Source organism: Polypterus senegalus, chromosome 7, assembly GCF_016835505.1.
Source record: "Polypterus senegalus isolate Bchr_013 chromosome 7, ASM1683550v1, whole genome shotgun sequence".
NCBI lineage: Eukaryota > Metazoa > Chordata > Cladistia > Polypteriformes > Polypteridae > Polypterus > Polypterus senegalus.
This window is the reverse complement of record NC_053160.1, coordinates 122,975,957-122,995,551: the sequence shown is the minus strand read 5'-3', so window position 1 is coordinate 122,995,551 and position 19,595 is coordinate 122,975,957. Positions and strand designations below refer to the sequence as shown.

Below are 19,595 nucleotides of genomic sequence, written 5' to 3'. Positions count from 1 at the left end.
TGGCATCTCCTACTGATTGAGGCCTCTTAGAGACAGACTTCATTCAAGCCAGCCTCCAAAAAGTCCAATTTCAAAAGGACTTGTATTGTATTGGCCTCCTGATTAAACCTTGGACTACTGAACTGCCCAAGCCTCCTGTTGTAAAAATTAACATTGTTAATGTTATTTCTGCTTGCCTCCCTATGTGACCATTTTCTTAACTCTGAGTCCCCCTTTTGCTTCTTTTATTTTCAATCTCAGCACCGCTTGTCTACACTGTACATAAATTGATGTTTTCCACATTATGAATGAATGTTCATGCCATCACTCTCCGTTATGACTGCTATGTATTTATTTATCTTGTAATGCCTTTTCCACTATAATTTCTGCACACTATGGAAAGATGCTTACTTTTTACAATTAGCAACTATAACACTTATAATTTATTCACTGTCCTGTTGACTTGTCCCCCCCCATAGTACTTTGTTTCCTGCCCAAGACCATTTTCGGCTGCCCTCAAACCTTCATTGACCTTTGCAAGTGAAAACAAATAACCCTTCTAAAGGGAAAAAGCTGTGAAATGTCCTGTATAGTCCATTGGTGGCACACAATAGCAAACATTTTAGGACCAAACATCATTTTTTAATAAGCTCCCACACAGAAGTAACAAGCAACACTTAGCCATACTCGGCACTTTGTCCACTTCGCAGAGCAAGGATAACGTCAGCAGATCAGCTTGGCTTGGCACGAGTAAGTGTGAGAGTGAGAGTGACCTGCAATGGGCTTGAACTCTGTCCATTCAAGTATTGCTGGGGACCATTTCTGGCTCTCTTTGACCCTGTATTGGAATAAGTGGGGTCATGAAATGGGTGGATGAATCATTCCATCAAGAGAAATTCTGTTTGGCAAAGCATTTCAGAATAGTTAACTTGGCTGATAATGACACCGCAGCAGTAACCCACTGAAATAAGAATTATTTTTTGTTATGTTCATCAAGTTTCATCCAGTTCAGCTGGTTTGTTTATCTAATGTTTGCCATCCATTGTTCAATCATATATTTCATCTCAAGCTGTTAATAGGTTTTATTCCTTTTTGTTCTAGTGATGGGCGCACAGTGGCCATTAAGAAAATCAAGAAGAAGACCTTTGCACTGACAAAAACAATACGGAAGGAGGTTAAACAAGTTAGGTAGGCAATTAATGAATGGCATGAAATCTTCATAACTGTGCAACATTTAAATATATACAGTACAAAACATTTGAATATTAAGTTTTGTTTTGACTTAAATGATGGAAAATAATTTAATGCTTTAAGACTTATTTAGATAAGAACACTATATTGTTTAGCAGGCTAACTCACCATTTTATTGAGATAATTCTTCAAACTAATTCTTCAAAAATGTAAAAACCCTGCTCTTAAAACAGTGAATAGAAGTATTAATAGTTTTTTGTGTAATATTTAGACTCCTTTAGTTTCAAACAAGACTTGTTTGACAAGACATCTAGTCCTGGATCTAGACATAATGCAAAAACAGTAATTAATTAATAATAATTAACAATTATTAATTCTCCAGGAAAAATATAAGATTGGAACAATGTCAACTAGTGTTATGAGATATCGTTTTAATTAATTATATCTTATGTGTAAGAGACAAAAGTCGTCAGAAGTTTAAAAATAAGAAGGGTTTCTTTTAAGAAATAATGAACAAAACAGAGAGAACATGAAGTATTAATAAAATGTAAAAAATAAACAATTTGATGTTTACAAGTAACAGACCCAGGCCACCATCACAGAGTGACCGGTCAATTTACCCACAGTACCAGTCAGGCATTTCTTGCACACCTCTCACCTCTACTTCTTCTCTGCACCTTGGTCTTGATGTTCTCCTACCAGATGCATCCTTGTCTACTGTTCTTCTGCCAACTCCAATATCCAATGGTCTATGGCACAAAGGTAGCTGTAAACACTGCCCCAGGGTCAATTCTGGGCTCATGGGCATCCTTCCATTAGGCTTAAAACACCAGCTCTCCAAAGCAGCACCACAAATACCTGCACTATCTGAGGAGTGATATGGTCTCAAAAATTCCTTCTGGGGGTTAATGTACTCTATATTGACTTGGAGGTTTTGCCTCCTCTGGCATTTCCTTATTGGTCTTACTTGCTCTAAGAAGCAGGACGAGAATGTCTTCCAGAAGCTTGGTTGACTGCCACCTAGGATTCTAGCAGAGTGTTAAGCGCTTCCCTCCATATTGTTTCTCTCTTATACTGATGTCCCTGCCCACTGCACTTCTGGGAAACAAAGCACATATACTGTATAGGGCACTCCCTTTCTGTCGCTCTCTTTTGCCTACTCTGCACAACTTTCTCTTTTCCTCTGTCCTATAGCAATACCTTTTTCCTGGAAACTTTGGTGCCAGCTTTACACCCATTCACATTCTTGATTAACAGACTTGCAATCTGAAGACATACAATTCATCAACTGTAAATACACTGTACTATGACTTATTATGATATTGTAAAGCAACTTTTTTGTCCAGTTTATTTAGCCACTTGGGCCACAGTTACATTTATTTCACAATAAAATAATTTCTGCATTCACTGTTTTCTGTTTTACATGTTATTTATTTGTTTGTTTCTCTGCTAGGGAACTTGATCATCCAAACTTGTGTAAATTTTTTGGTGGCTGCATTGAAGTGCCCAATATAGCAATAATAACAGAATATTGCCCAAAGGGAAGTCTCAACGATGTTTTGCTAAATGAGGAAATTCCCCTGAATTGGGGTTTCAGGTAGGAAGTAAAACATCTCATTGCAAAAACGATATTTACACAATTTTCAAAGTAACTAATTAAATGTCAACTACTGGTAGTCACATGTGGACATGTGATGCTGTTTATATACTGTACTGTGTGTGCATATATATATATATATATATATATATATATATATATATATATATATATATATATATATATATATGAATGAAGTGCCCACCACTATTATTGGCACCCCTTCTAAAAATTAGTAAGAAGGGTTACAAAAAAATCACTGTTTGCTGAAGAACTATCATCTTGCACTGAAAAAATTAGAATTATCTTACTCTTAATTGAAACAAATTCAATAAAAAATTAAAAAAAAAAGCCCTCAACAAGAAATAAATGTTTTTTAACAGAAAACACACAAGCCACAATTGTTGGCAACCCTGCATTTGTACAACCTCCCTTTACCATATTTACATTTACATTTTTATAATGGAATACATTCATCCAAATTTCACAATCCCTTCATAGAAAAACTTCTTTTGGCAGAGAAAACCATTACGGTATATTTCAGTATTTTGCACATAATGATATATCTGTTAGAATGTGAATCAGTGGCCTCTATTTGCATAATGTAATTACCATAATGAACTTTTAGTGCAGCACCTTTAAAATCAAACCATTCAGCTGCTTAAAAATGTAAGATAAAATTGTGAAAAGCAGCACTGACAAAGAAGTATGTGATGTTACTGTATTTCATATCACCGTAGATTTCAAAAGTGAAACTAATTTTTAGTTGTATCTACTTTGAACCACTGGAATATTTTGTTTCTAATGATATTAGATTATAACTGATGTCACTGTTTCACTGGAAAGTTTTTTGACCATAGGCTGCATGGCGTAGAGTTGGCAACTGGTGAAAACTTTGTCTTCATAATCAAGCTTTTGTTTTTAATTTTTTTACAGTTGTTCTTTGGCCTCTAAAAATATTTGAGCAGGGCTGACTCTAGGCATAGGTCTAGGGGCCACATGCCCAAGAGGCTGTCGAAAAAGTTGTTTTATATACAATTGCAAGGGCATTGATCTCCACCACTCAACCCAAATGTTGTCAAATGAGGGCACTGATCTTAAAGAGGGATCACCTCATCTCCTGCTCGTCAATTTCATATATGATCGTCAAGGTGCCAATCAGCAAGGTGACCTCTCCCAGCTCATCAATTTCAGTGTTTGATCTGACCGCGTGGTTCTTAAAGAGGGACTGTATCTTCAATGTCTCTTTTTGATTCTGCCTTGAGGCACAATATATCCTTAAGTCAGCCTTGTATTTGAAATATTGTTTTTATGGTTTTAGAGGTCAATGAACATACTTGTCAAATTGATTTTTGGATCTGAAGTGCTTTCAGTATGTTTATATTGAATTACTTTCTACCACTTCTGCATTTTGTTTTTGTTCGTATACTGCCATTTTGTGCTCCTTTGGCTACGTAATTGTTAGGCAAGGTGAGTGAGAAGTGTGCTGCAACATGTGACCTCACAGGTTATTGTCCAAAACTTTCTAGTTCTTCTTATTTACTGGCTGTCTCTCACCCTTTCATCACCTGGTCAGCACAATGGCAAAAAAAATGGCTGCTCTTGGATCATCCAGATGGATGCTGCATATTAGTGGTGGTTAATGTGGCTACTCACTATTAATTTAAAGTGCGTTGAGTAGCTAAGTCAAGTTGGGGAGCATGCACTGGTACAGTGCGTTGCCGCACCCACTACATGACGAAACAACTTGGGATCCCAGTTTGCAACTCCCCAGGCAGATATGCGGTTCAGTCCCACCCTCCGGAAATGACCCTCAATCTGCCGCAGCCAGGTGTTATGTGGGCGACCCCTTGGCCTGGTCCAGCCACCTGAGTCCCCAACAATGAGGTAATGTGCCTCATTCGGGACTCCTGTAGCAACTGCTCATTCGACACAAAGTCAAACCAACGGTACCCAAGGATTTTCCAGAGTGACAGTACCAAAGGAGTCCAGTTTTCATCTCAGGTCACTGGATAGCATCCATGTCTCATAACCATATAACAAGACTGGAAGCACCAGGACCTTCATCTTTTTGCATAGAGCGCCACACACTACTTTCCAGCGACCTCATGACCCCCACATGCTCTCCCAATCTGTCTACTGACTTCACAGGAAGAGTCACCAGAGACATGAATGTCACTGCCAAGGTAAGTAAACCTCTCAACAAGGTCAACACTCTCTCCGCAAACAGACACACTGCTGATGGCTGTGCCCAAGAGGTCATTAAAGGTCTACTATGTTGAGTACTGTAGCTAGAAAAGTGCAATATAAATGTAATTAATTAATTAGTTTTCCCAAGTTTGGGGATACAGCCTAAAACACCTTGTGTTATTTTCTTTAGTTCTTAGTTTGAACTCTGGTTTATTTTTCTGTCCCTTTGAACAGAATCTTTGACTTACGTTTGGCTCAGTTTATTCATATATTTTTGATTTTGACTCTTTTTTTCAAATATTGACTATGATTTTTGTCTAATATTCTGGGCTCTGTTATTTGTTTCTTGCACTCCTGGTTTTGACCTCAACAAGTTTATTTTAATATAAAAATGTCCTGATTCCCTTTTTTTTCTCTCTCCATACTGCTGTTGCATATTGCAGACAGTACATGTGTACAAAAAAGTATACAGATATTCTGTACTTATTGCTGCAAGAATATACTGATAATTAGCTTCCTTAGTTATATGTAGAGCAATATGTACAAGTTTCCAATAATCAAAAACAGAAGCAGACAGGTCCATAAAATCTGATGCAAAAATCATGTTTAACCCTAACCTGTGCCAATTCAACCCAATATCAAGAGCAAGTGATCATCTCAGAGAATCAATTTATGTTTAGTCCTTTTGTATTAGTGTACACAAAACCAACAGAGGAAATGTTAAATCCCATCAGGAGCACTAACAAAATAATATTAAAAAGATAAAAGTATTGTTTCCTGTCATCCACTGAGATATTTCATAAACTGACATGAACTGAATGTACAAAGTTCACATGGACAAATATCAAGCACAGAGTTCAAACCCAGAAAGCTGGATCGGTGAAGCAGTGGTGCTAACCACTACAACTATAATATGAAACAAAATTCAATTGCTTCCTGTTAATGTGTTTTTTTCTATCTGTCTGTAAACTGAATCATGGCCTTGATTCTAAATTCACTCTCAATGAAAGACTTACACTTCTAAGAATAGTAATGCCCTGTCTCGTTTCATTTGCTAATTGCCATTTTCACTTGACTATTGTCAAAGTAGCACTTCAGAGGGTGTAGTAATACAATGTGTCCCAACTCTGCTTTAAGGCATTTGGAGGGTTTTTAAGTAATCAACAGAAGTTGGGACACCTGTGCAAATTGTTGGCTTCAACTTGTAAGGTTTAATTTACTTTAATTGCTGCAGAACATCTGTAGGTTGCAACCTATTAGTTGTTCCCTGAAGAATGCCCATTTGTAATATTTTGATATTTCTTTTTTTTAGTGTTTGCTACCCTAAACTTTAAATGTAAACCTCTAGCAGTTTGTTGCTTACCTTTTCACCATTTTAGGTCTTTCATTGCATTTCAACAGATTAAATTTGAAGAAAAACTGAGGTGTTCTAAAACTTTTGACAGGTATTGTAACTACCACTGCCCCATAAAGCAGTCTACTTCATTATCACACTTTATCACCAGAATTCAGATACTGCTGTGGTGTGTTTGACTGTGTCTTTATATTCTTAGAAATGGTGCTCCTTGACATGATTTGTGCGAAATATGTTTATGTTTCATGTGATATTTGTAGGGCGGCACGGTGGCGCCCTGCCTCGCAGTTAGGAGACCTGGGTTCACTTCCCGGGTCCTCCCTGCGTGAAGTTTGCATGTTCTCCCCGTGTCTGCGTGGGTTTCCTCCGGGCGCTCCGGTGTCCTCCCACAGTCCAAAGACATGCCGGTTAGGTGGATTGGTGATTCTAAATTGGCCCTAGTGTGTGCTTGGTGTGTGTGTGTGTCCTGCGGTGGGTTGGCACCCTGCCCAGGATTGGTTCCTGCCTTGTGCCCTGTGTTGGCTGGGATTGGCACCAGCAGACCCCCCGTGACCCTTCATTCGGATTCAGCGGGTTAGAAAATGGATGGATGGATGATATTTGTACTGATTTTAGGGGCAGTTAGTTATGATGAGGATGACTGGGAGATGCACGTATTCAGAGAACAAGCTAAGATCAGAACATTGAATCTGAGCCAAAACAGCTACCCAAAAATCAAAAGTTGAGTGTAAGAACAAAGCGTTTTGTTAACTTGGAATACAAAATCAAAAAAAGGTATTTTGGAAATCTCTAGGGGTAGGTTATCTGCAAATTTAGATGCCCTGTAAATGACTTGCATACCTAGAAAGCATTGTTGCATAATTGTGTATTTGTTGCTCAAAGCTTGATCACTGTAATTTCCATCCATTCCTAGATTTTCTTTTGCTACTGATATTGCCAGGGGAATGGCCTATCTCCATCACCACAAAATTTGCCATGGAAGATTAAAGTCAACGAACTGTGTAATTGATGATCGCTGGGTCTGTAAACTCTCAGGTAGAAATATCTTGCCAAACACTGTTTTTAATGATGCATTAAATAATGATTGAGCATTTCCTTACGTGCAAATGTAAGTCAAACAGTGTCAACTCAGTACTGAAGTCATTTTGTAGTAATTGTTCAAACTGCTCCATGTTGTGCTACCATATCCAATCAAAATGGTTTTCAGTAATTCCAAAATTGCTGCTCCGCTTATTGCATGCATCAAGGAAGAGTTGTATACAGTTATGCTTATAGTTTTCTGAGATTTTAAGGGGTAATCATTGTGTATTGTTAAGAAGAAACACAAAAGGGGAAAATGCACATAATACAGACAGCTTGAGAAGCTAAACTCAAACATTCAAACCTGAAGGTGACTCTCATGAGGTTGGCAGTGTTCATCTTTATATGCCTGCTCACATTCTTTAAATATTCCTAGCGCTATGAATTGATATAAAAAACTGTCTTTCGTAGCTTTAACCATCCACACTTTGCTCACAATGACCCATGTTTATTTTCCATTACAACATTGTTCTCCTCTCTTGCTAAATGAATCTTAGCCTGGATAGGTCTATTCATTTTGTACATCTAAGATGTTTCGCTTAAAGGTTTTCCAGTGCTTGCCTGAAGAAGGGGCCTCAGTTTCCTTGAAAGCTTGCATATTGTAATCTTTTTAGTTAGCCAATAAAAGGTGTCATTTTGCTTAACTTCTCACCACTTCCATTACAACAAAAACATGACAAGGGTATTTTTTGTTACGTATTAAACTTCTGCACTAACTACTGAAGAGCAAAAAAATCAATATGTAGGTAGTTCAAGAAGCACAACCACTGTGTTAGATCTGATTTAAGGATAAACACAATATTGGACATTTCACAAAGTCAAGACAGGAATGAACCATATAATAAAACATCTCGGAGTTGTTTTTAGATTTTCTGAGAAGGTCCAAGCAAGGGGATTGAATTCAAGTTAGCAAAGCTGTATTATGAACAATAATCTAGTTAATATAAAATTTTTGTTCTTTTTTTTTAAGTGAACATGCAAAAAAATGCACCATTCCATCAAGCACACAAAGTAAATGCAGACAAACGTTGTGTTCCAACAAGAAAGATTTTTGTTCCAGATGTCTCCATCCCAGAGTTTCAAACAGTTACAAAGAATTCTATTCTTGTAATGAAACATTTTGTCTTAAATTAGTAAAAAGCACAGTACACTCCAAAGAATCAAAGAAAATAGGAAACAGCCACTGAATGGTTATATTAAACAATTCAAAAAAGAAAAATTTTCAATCATTATTCATTAAATGAGAGAAGTTGCATTTACTATGTTAACTGAAAAAAATAGATTTATGGTTTATTCCAAATACAGTATGTGCAACATTAACTTGCATGAATCTGCTCTATCAGCCAAATGAGTGGCATCCCATGTTGTTTTATTGATTTTGTTATTTTTACTGCCTCGTGATATTCCATTATTACCTGATGGCAGCTATTCCCTCCCCTATAAAAGCAAACTAGGAAGCATACTAAAGTAGGCAGCTTGTAATCTGCTTTAGAAAAAAACATGTTATCTGACAGGTGTTTTGATGCTTTTGCACATAAAATGTTTGGTATCCAAGTACAGTTGTTTTTTGGGATTTTCTTTTTCTAATTCAGCATTGTGGTAGTTGGTAGTTGTGTGCTTAGCATCATAATTGTTTTGGTCATTCCACAATAGTCAGATCAGAAAGGTTAACCGTAGTGAGAAGGATCTATTCTAGGGCAAAAGCAAAACACATGTCCAGAAAGTAGAGAGGTCAGAATACTGGGGCGCACAAAGATCAGCAACCAAATCAGAAGGATGGGCTCAAATTCAGGACACACTTTGATCAAAACTAAAAGTCAAAAATCTTGAGAAAAAAATGCCAAATAAACTAAGCTTCTCTTTCTTAAAAAACGTAATGAACGTAGTTTTGCATCCAGGGATGGAGTCAGTTTTTTGACTGTTTACATATGTTTATATCTTTATTCTGATAATTCCATTTTTATTTTTATTTTTTTTAATTAATTGATGCTATTTTACATAGATTAGACCATATTATTTATGGTTGCTATGTCAGTTGCCGATCAGATGACCAATGGTGTCATCATGCCCTGTCTATATAAGATACCAGTTCACAACCTCTTGTATACAAGCTTTCAGATTTCTTTTAAAAGCTATTGTTTTGTCATTTGTATTGGATATGAGCAAATTATACAGGTTTAGTGATCTTTGCTTTTATATTTTGACTCTGACTTCTGGTTTAGTGTTCTTTGTTTAACACATGGGTTTGATAAGTGTCTTTCGATATTCTAACCCCAGTTGATTTTTAAAACTGATGAATCTTTCCAGACTCCTCTTGTGCCTCCCATCTCTTTTGTTCTATTTACCCTGAACAGCCCTTTCTTATAAGTTGTTCATAAAAATAGCTTGGATCAAAGATAAGTGACCCCAAGATGGAGATTACCATTGCAGATATCACACAGCTTCAGTTTCACCATGAAAATGTGCATAGACAGCTTAGTGACCATTCTTTCCTTACATAACGCTGCTTTGAAGAGACAATTTGTTTAGCCAAGAAAGCATGTTGCCAACAAGGATAATTTAAACTCAATATTTGAGTGGTCATGGTTAAGAATAGCAGATTAAAAGAGATTAACATTGATTAACATTAGTCAATCTATTATTCCTACACATTTTTCACAGTTAAAATTTTATATATAAGTCATTTAGTCTGAGAATGGTAAATTCTTTGAAAATATAGAAAAAATGTAGTGACATAAAATAAAGATAAAGGCCTAAGGCTGCTAATTAGGCATTCCTATTAACCATTGAATCTGATTCTCCTTTTGCTTTGGTGCATTTACTGAAAAGAAGAGATTTCCTAGTTCAGGACTTGGAAGGAAATTACTGTTCTATGTATCTGAGTTGCTGATTAATCTTACCTACTTTTCTCTGTGGAGATAAAAAGACAAATGCAGCACTAAGAGGAAACCCCACACAGACCTGGAGAGCGCGTTTGAACTCTGCATGGCCAGAAACCAGGTGCCAGACTCAAATACATAAATTTAGATATGAAAAACATACCTAATCAAAATAGCAGAATATATCATGGGATGAATCATTATATTTAAAAAGTCTGTATTGCAGTATTGAACAAAAAGGTCTGATAAAGAGGTAGAATGAATTTCATATGAACTGCCAAGCCGCAGCAGTGCATGGATCTCCAATTGAAATATCCACGGAAAAAGCAGAAATTGGCCCTAGTGTGTGCTTGTGTTTGTGTGTATCCTGTGGTGGGTTGGCACCCTGCCCAGGATTGGTTCCTGCCTTGTGCCCTGTGTTGGCTGGGATTGGCTCCAGCAGACCCCCGTGACCCTGTATTCGGATTCAGCGGGTTAGAAAATGGTTGGTTGGTTGACCAATCGAAGGATGTACATGCAGTGAGAAGCTGCATATTAGTTTCAGCCAGCTTGATTGCATTTAGAAATAACATTGAAGCTCCTATAACTCATGACGTTAAACATAACAGCACTGCCTTTCAGGTTTTGTATCCACCTGATAGAACCTTTTTTCATATTATATAGAAAACTACTCTGAACTAATTGCTTATTGAAACTACAACATTGATTTAAAAACAATTAGCTCATAGTAAGGGGCAAATGTTTATGCATATTCAGCATGCACTGCAAACAAATCTAAGTACATGAATTATGAATGGGGTACTTTAATTGGCCACTTGTTTCTTTGTGGAACAAAAGAAATTTAACTCCTTCATTGTTTTTGCAACTACATCAAGGGATAGATTTAGTTAACAACTTTTCTGAAAAGTGATAGACTTGCATAGCATTCAGATATGTCAGAAAATACAGTTTGCATTTTGTTAAAGGAGTACATGCTCAATCCAGTGGTCACAGCCTATCGTGGCATCAGTCGGTGCAAGGTGGGAAACAGGCTTTGAAGGGTCCACTCATGCAGACATCCGCACCCACACAGTTCAGATCAGTTTGGAATCTCTCATTAACTTCCCCTCTATGGGATGAAAATCAGAATACCTGGTGGAAAATCCACACAGTCAAGGAGAGATGTGCAAACGGCACAAAGATAATAACTGGGCACAGAATTCAAACCTAAGACACTGTATTTATGAGGCAGCAGCTCTAACAAATTTTTAATTTAGACATGCATTTAAAAGTGGAGTCCATAGTTGTCTTATAGTGAATAAAAACATTTTTCAGGCGTCACAAGCTTACTGCTTTTTATATGTTTTCGCAAATAAGGTGTGAAGCACCTACTGCAGTAGCTATTGTTTTTCTGTCCACCTGTCTCTCCACATGAAACAACTCAGCCCCCTTTGACCAATTTTGTTGAAATGCGGCATGCTTATTCTTCAAAGAAATTTGTCAAGACAGTTCGATTTTCATTAAGATATCTCAAACAGATTGGGCTGTATACAGTTCTAAATTTTCCATTGAAAAGAACTGGCGAATTTGTGAACTACTTTATCTTACAATGAAGAAATGTCCCATGCAACTTCAGCTAGGAATTAGTTCACTGTATCAATTTTATCTTGACAACAGTTACACCAATTTGTATATTTTGCTGTTGTTCACCTCCGATACCTGCTACTTACTGCAAACAGACCCCCAAGATAAGTTAATGAAAAACCAGCAGACTGCATGTGTGGTTAGGAAGTCACTGTCAGTGGTTGTTTGAGCAAACGCAGAAGAGAACTAATACATCAGCACCTGAGCCCTCCCGATACTTTTACTCATAACAGGTAAGTTAAATGATCTTCCAAACTATGAAAGTATAAAGGAAAAACAAAATGGTATCAATATTTATATCTACAAAGGACATAATACCAATATCAAATCTGTAATATCAATAAAGGACCCTGTGGTGTGTAAGCCATTTAGCACAGAGTAAATAAACATGTACTCAGTATTAACTTTACACTAAACCAGCCTTACACTTTCATCATCTCTAAGTTATAACGATTCAGTATTTCTCTGCCACTATAATTTACTACGGTGACCAGGCATCCCAGTGACAGCCCCAGTTTTACACTATTCTTCCCGAGAAATAACTGAAAAATATCAGAATGTTCCAGTTTTAACAGTCCATCCATCTAATAAAGTTTTGTAATGCCGCAAACATTGTCATAATACATTTACAACAAATGAAATGAAACTCCAAGGGGGACCCCGGCTTGATTAGAACTGTGCCACCAACAAGAGAAAATGGCCCTGCTTCGTCAAAAACATCCTATCTGGAAACCATCTCTTTGATGGATACGCTCTCTAGATATTATCTATTGCATTTAAGAACTCCCAGGTCCAAAATAGCTCGAATTAACAAAGAGTATATAGTAAAACCCCCTGTATTAAATTTAACACTGATAATTGTGCACACTTTTCCAATTACAGGGGCTAATTCCTTATAAGCAAATAGACTTCCAATTTATATTTTTACAGCGTAATTTATGTATAGCTCTGGGTGTGCTCAAGTTAGAGAACAACTTGACCTCCATTATGAATATTTACTGTAACTTTTAAAAAAAAAAAGTATTTTTATTTTTAGTTTCTGAGTATATGTTGTTTAGGAATTATCTATTTATGTTTTGCTATTCGGATGTTAAGTTCAATGACATCACTGTCTTAGGTTTTTGTCAGGCACATAGATGACATGGTAGATATCTTATTTAAGAGCAAGCTTCACACTATAAGTTGAGGTTTGTTTAAACAGAAGGCCAAACATATTTTGAGAATGTATTTAAATAAAAAAAATCACAAAATCAAAACAGGACCTCTCATACTATGAGTTTGTTTCACATTTACTGCTCTGACAAATGATAGTGAAAACATTTGTACTGACTTTTGCCTGCTTTCTTTCCTTGCTGTCTTAAATAGCATCTCTGGCACACTCTAAAATAGTCACAAAATGTTAGATTGCTTTCACATTATGGGCACATCTGCACAAACAAACCAGTGTTTGGGTATATTTCAGCTCAGGCAGTTGGTCCCACTTTTCTCTGGAGATGGCGCAAATAATGGTCCAGTTCAGACAACAATAACTACCAACCCTGGTGGAAAGAGTTTCCTCTTTCTTACAATCCTATTGGACCCTGTCTGTGCGCTGTACCACCCTATCCTTATAGGCACACACTACTGTCTATACTTAATTAAAGAAATACCATAATTCTTAGCACTACAGATCAGACTGCTTTCTTATTAAGTAGAATATATAGGAGATAAAAAGAGATAAAAAGAAAAATTACAAAAAAGGAATGTGCATGCCATACCAGTAAATGTTGGCATTAGAAATCCTATAATGATTTCAGCCAGCTCCAGCAGTACAGTTTGCTTTTGTAAATGTTCCTCTGCTCTATGTACTGTGCCATACAGCATAGTTATTATGGTTCTTCTTCCACAGATTACTGTTTGACAACATATAGAAAGGATGAAACTGGTGAAAACCCCACCTCATACCAGCAGAGGGTGATGCAAGTGTATATGCCACCTGAAGTCCAGTCTATTGATTATGAACCCACATTTGCAGGAGATGTTTTTAGGTAGGAAGCAATCTGAGTGACAAGCTGATTTGGTGAAAGCAATTGACATAATGTGTTAAAAACATGACATACGATTTAGAAAAACAAACACATTTTTATATACAAAAACACTTTATGTACTTCTGTTTGGTGGACATACAGTAATGAACATCTGTGATTTTAGTGAACCATCTAGATGTTAAGCTTAACAACTGCTTTTCTCTTTGACTTGCATGTTAGTGATGAAAAGGAGAGTCAACTGCACCATCTTGAGACAGAAATAATCTGATGCATAGAGGGTCACATGGTGGTGGTGGCACAACCCAGCTGCTTTAGAGGCCACACCAGAAATATAGATAAAAGTTGATAGAGTTCTTAACAAATATTTGCATGGAGGAGCTAGAGTATTTGGGTTTGAGGCACCGAGATGAATGGAGCCAGCCAGAAGTAGTGCAATATGTATTACAGCAAGTCTTTGAGCAAAGAGCATAAAAATAAAATTATTGTAAAAGAAATAGTGACAGAGGGAATAAACCTCTTAATGTATCAAAAATAAATTGTAATCAGCAAAACTAACAAAGGACAGACTTGCACATACTACAGCAGCCTGTTGGTCCAAGTATCCACTGTGATGTCCGTGTTAATACAGTATGTAGATCAGATCTGACTTACTCTGGCTCTCCTGTATGTCGTGTTGCCTGGCAGCAAAGATGTGATTTCTAATTCTCTGATTACCATCCACATCCATGAATGTTTCCTCATAGGTTTGTGTTCTTGATGTTCACTATGATACATAAAATCACAAATGAAGTTATGTGTTCATGGTTTTCTTCTAGCATTTTATATTTATTCCTTATTCTAACTGAGAACGTTGCTTTTATTTTGATTGCAGTTATTCAATTATACTGTTGGAAATTGCAACTAGAAGTGATCCAGTCCCAGTAAGTGCTTTTTGTTATAAAATTACTTAATGTTTCTAATACTTAATTCACAAGAATGAATTCCATAATAGTGTTGTTTTAAATGTCAGTGCCACAGGTCTTAGTGTTGCTCGCACGCTTACACCTGCACTGACTTTGTTATAATTGCCAGCCCAGTCAGTTACTGTTGATTTTCAGTTTTCATGTTGTTCCATGCCCAGATGACGTTCCTTTGGGCATTCTGGTTTCATCACAAAAAACATGTTAAATGTGTATATATTAGACTGTGTACAGTGACAGACTTGTGTGCCAACCAGTGTTGGTCCTGTCCCATAACCCTGTAGTTGAGAGAGCAGATATGGAAAATGGATAGATTCATGTCTATATACAAAGTGCAAATACTTTAAAATGTCATTTCAGTATAAGCTTTTTTTGTGACACACAATAACAGGGATGGAGGAAAACATCAGTAATGTGCAATTATTTGAAAAAACCTTAGTTCCATTTTATGGTTTATCATTTTGTGAAATAAGAAAATATAAGTACATGAAGTTAAAATTTCTGAAAAATAAAGTGCGCTGTAGTGAATGGCACCACAGTCAAAAACTTGAATGTGTAGACTGTTGGTTAGCTCTTTTAGCCCAGGCAATCTTCCTAATGCTATTTAGGAGCTGGGGCTGGTAGAGGGGGTTCCTCCAACCCTAATTACTAAGTACTGTATCTCTACAGCAACCATAAACCATACTATGCAACCTCTAGTTGTGGAGTATATCAGACTTGCAAACTTCTTTGAAGCAATTGAAAGCTGACCCTAGTGTTAGTGAGGACACTACTGTATAGCTGTAGTTCTGCCACATGATCTTACTTTCCAATATACCCATCTTAACTTCTGTGAAGGCGCTTAAATAAATCCTAGCTGTTGTTCTAAGTTGGGGAATACTCAAGGATGCCCCTGTAGGTCCACAACACTCAGATGGACAGGAGCTGTGAAGTTTATTATACATCCATCCATTTGACAACCCGCTGAATACGAACACAGGGTCACGGGGTACATATCACTCAAATCTTTTAATCAGTAATAATATTACAGAAAGCTAGTAGATTTCTGAAATTGAATACTTACATTTTACAGACTGAGGACAGTTCACTTGAACATGCTTGCTGCCCTCCTTTACCTGAGTTAATAGCCGGCAAATCAGAAAACTCGTGTCCTTGCCCAACTGAATATGTGGAGGTAAGATCTTGCAATGCATATCATACTAACAAAAATGCAGGAAACTACACACATATTGCTATTTTGAGTAATCAAATGGCCTAGTAAACAATATTGGGCATAATTGTTTTGGGTTAGAATAAAGCTGAGAACAGTGTTTAGGGACTAATGATGATGAAATGCTGCTATACCAGGGGTGGGCAATGTTGCTCCTAGAGGGCCAAAGTGGCTGCAGGTTTTCATTCTAACTCAAATGATTAATTAGAAACCAATCCTTGCCAGTCTCAGACCTTATTTCAATTTACAGCTTGTTTATGTTCAATGTTAGGTTCTTATATTATAGATTATTTCCTTTCCACAGATATTATCCAAATAATTTGAAGCCTAAAATGGATCACTTTCAGACTGTCACATTGTTCTCTCAAGTGTGTTATTAAATCAAATAGTGCATGATGAATCCATAAAGGTGTAAATAGAAACAAGTTAGATGGAGAACTGCTGGCTCCTTTGCTAATATGGAGCCATTAAAAACACTGAATGCCGCTGTTTAAGCCTGAAATAATCAATTAAGGGGATGGGAACCTTAACAAGTGAGATCACTAAAATGATGCAGAAAAATGTTACTTGAGCAATAACTGCTTCGTCAGCAATATTTGACTTCACATTAAGAAACTGGGTTGGAACAAAATCCTGTAGCCACTGTGGCCCTCCAGGACTGATGTTGCACACCTGTGTGTTATATTGTAGGCCATGTGCTGAAGCAATTAAGAGAAAGAAAAGACAAAAATAATATTTATCATCATCTCCTTTTACTAAACTTATTCTGAAGTGTGTAGCAGTGGCAGCATGCTAAACAAAGCTGACCAGGCCATTCTGTTCTCGGCAGCTTGTCCCAATCCCTAGTAGGGAATTCTCAGATGTACCCAGGCCTGTTGATAGATATAATTCGTACAGCATGTCCTGGGTCTGCTTCTGGGTATCATCTCAGTGGGCTGTGCCTTGTACACCTCCCATGGAAGAGACAATGAGGCATTCTAACTACTTGCCCAAAAACACTTCAACTGACTTCTCCCAGTCTGCAGAAGCAGCAGGTGTTCTCCAAGGTCATTCTTTAAAATTGAGGTTTGAAACCTATCATGAAGAGTGACCCCAGAAACCATGCACAGAAACCTCATTTAAGTCACTTTTATTCATAATCTTATATTTTCAGTCACCTCTTAGACCTCATGACCACAGGGGATGATCAGGATGTGTAATAAATGGTGACTTAGCTCCCACTTCATCATTATGGTCTGGAATAGCCTTTGCAAGATTGCTGCTGCTGCTGCACCAGTTAGTTTCATTAATCACATGATCACCTCTTCTCTCACTCAAAAAATTGACTCCAAGGTACTTGAAGTTCTCTGCTTGGAGCTACCGTTTACACTCCTTACCTGAAGACAAGAAGCCAATCTTTTTTGGGGAGAGGACCATGACCTTAGATTTAGAGGTAGTGATTGTCACTCTAACCACATCTCCTTCTGATGTGGGCCATTCCTGTGCATGGCAGCAATCACAGTCAGATGAAGCCAAGCAGACATTATCTACAAACAGCAAGCATGTAATCTTTACGTTCCCAAAATAGATCTCCAGTCTTCACCTATACCTTGATATCCTTGCCACCATGGAGCATTTTGTTTACTGCAGCAACTTTGGCCACAGAGATGGACCCAACCCCAACCAATGGCACTGCCGCATCTACCCTTCCGAAAAGGGAGTATCCACCCTGTTTAATAGCTTCCCTGTACTGACAAAACAGGTGGAAAAGTGGTGGACCACAAGGGCAGAGAAAAACTGGTCAGAAAATGAAACATAAGTCAGCAACTACTGCAGCCTCTGCCATTTTTGTCTGCTGGTAACTCAAATCTGTAGACCCTCCTGCTAATACTGCATGGATGCTCTGTTTCTTCAACTGCAGGTGTCTACAAATGGGTCTCAGAGTTATGAACATGACAAGGACCCATAACCTTCTTGCAGGAGTCTGGCCTCAAACATAGTCCATTCAAATTCAATGAATATTTCACATGTAAAGTGCCTTCAGGCTGTGTTCATTGTACAAAGGAGCTATATGAAATATCTTGGTCGATCTCTTGTTTTTCCTTTTACACATTAGTAATTGTTCTTTTCCTTTCACCTTCCTTAAGATTTCCCTTGTGTAATTCTTGCATATGTTCTCTCCCATAGCTAATAAGAAGGTGCAGAACAAACAATGTCACTCAAAGGCCCACATTTGAACAAATAAAAAAGTTTCTGCATAGAATAAACCCAAGCAAAGTGAGCCCTGTGGATATGATGATGAACCTGGTATGTTAAAGTTTTAATCATGTCATATCATAATCTAACAATGATTTCAGACTGCTTTATATTGTTTAATAGAAGTTTTTGAAATAATGTTTGTTTTTCTTGCCTTTACTAATTGTAATTGCAGAGATGAAAATTATTTGTAAAGCGTTTTAAATATCTTGAAAGATAAAATTGCAGTGCCAATCAAAGAGCTTTAAGCAGGCTGTCCATCAAGCTCTCAAATGCCAGGCAAGTTCATAAGTATGTGCATATTTCTCCTTCAACAAACCTGCTGTACATTGATATGTTTCAGGCTACATACATTACTATTAGATGATCAAAGACCAATACAACAGGAGAAATTAGATAAAGTTTCTGCTGGGGACTCTGGTCTGTTTATTTGACAGCTTGATGTCTAGTATAGCCATATAATTAATACATTTCATAGCACACACTTAACATACAATACTGCCTCCAGTACCACACTACACACATCACCTATGTCTACTTGTATAGTGAGTTCTGCTGTCCAGTTCTCATATTTTTATGAAATCTGTTGCTCTTTGTGTGTTTTTCACATTATTTGATACAGATAGTAGAGACTGGTATCATTCCAGTAGTGGCTGTTCATGAGAGCATGGTAAATACATAACACCTTATTATAATGCTCACATTTTGGCTCCCTTAAGATATGAAGAAGGTCTAGAAGCCTCACTTAGTATTCCGCACTTCACTTTCCTTCTTGTGTCGTTGATGGCAGTGCTTTAACACTGATTACAAGGTGCCCCAATCTGTTGCTGTTTTCAAGCCGTTAAATCAGTGCTTTCTCCCCATCCAGTTTAGCCAATGTCCCATTAAACAACTTCTAGTCAGGGGGGATGTCAGTCTTGATGATTACGGTTGATGATCTTGTCACCAGAGCATGTCATATTTTACGACTAGTAATTTCAGGGTATGTCACATTAGGTGACCGTGTAACAACTTTCCAGCATAGTTTTATGTTTACAAAGTATCACAAGCTCCCTCCTTTTTCTGAAAGCAAGCCTGTCAATTTTACAACTGCCTCTGATTCACTAAGATTAGGTAAATGAAGTCTGTGACTAAAAATTGCAGAAAAAGTTGTGTAATAGCCCATGGACATTGTAACTGAGAATTTTATACAGAGGTTTACCAAATTACCAAAAAGTATATACATTATTTCACACATGTATAACTGAGCAAACTAAAAACTCATAACAAAA

General features: G+C 37.2%; 1 protein-coding gene across 1 annotated transcript in view; it reads left to right on the top strand.

The window, feature by feature from the left end:
- The window catches only part of LOC120532065 (atrial natriuretic peptide receptor 2-like), a 65,789-nt gene that overhangs the window by 24,291 nt on the left and 21,903 nt on the right, over positions 1-19,595 (top strand). Inside the window, exons 6-12 of the mRNA XM_039757973.1 lie at positions 1,081-1,167; positions 2,624-2,767; positions 7,225-7,346; positions 13,782-13,920; positions 14,792-14,840; positions 15,952-16,053; positions 18,256-18,375. Of these exons, the coding sequence (XP_039613907.1) occupies positions 1,081-1,167; positions 2,624-2,767; positions 7,225-7,346; positions 13,782-13,920; positions 14,792-14,840; positions 15,952-16,053; positions 18,256-18,375 (763 nt within the window). The remainder of the gene's footprint in view (positions 1-1,080; positions 1,168-2,623; positions 2,768-7,224; positions 7,347-13,781; positions 13,921-14,791; positions 14,841-15,951; positions 16,054-18,255; positions 18,376-19,595) is intronic.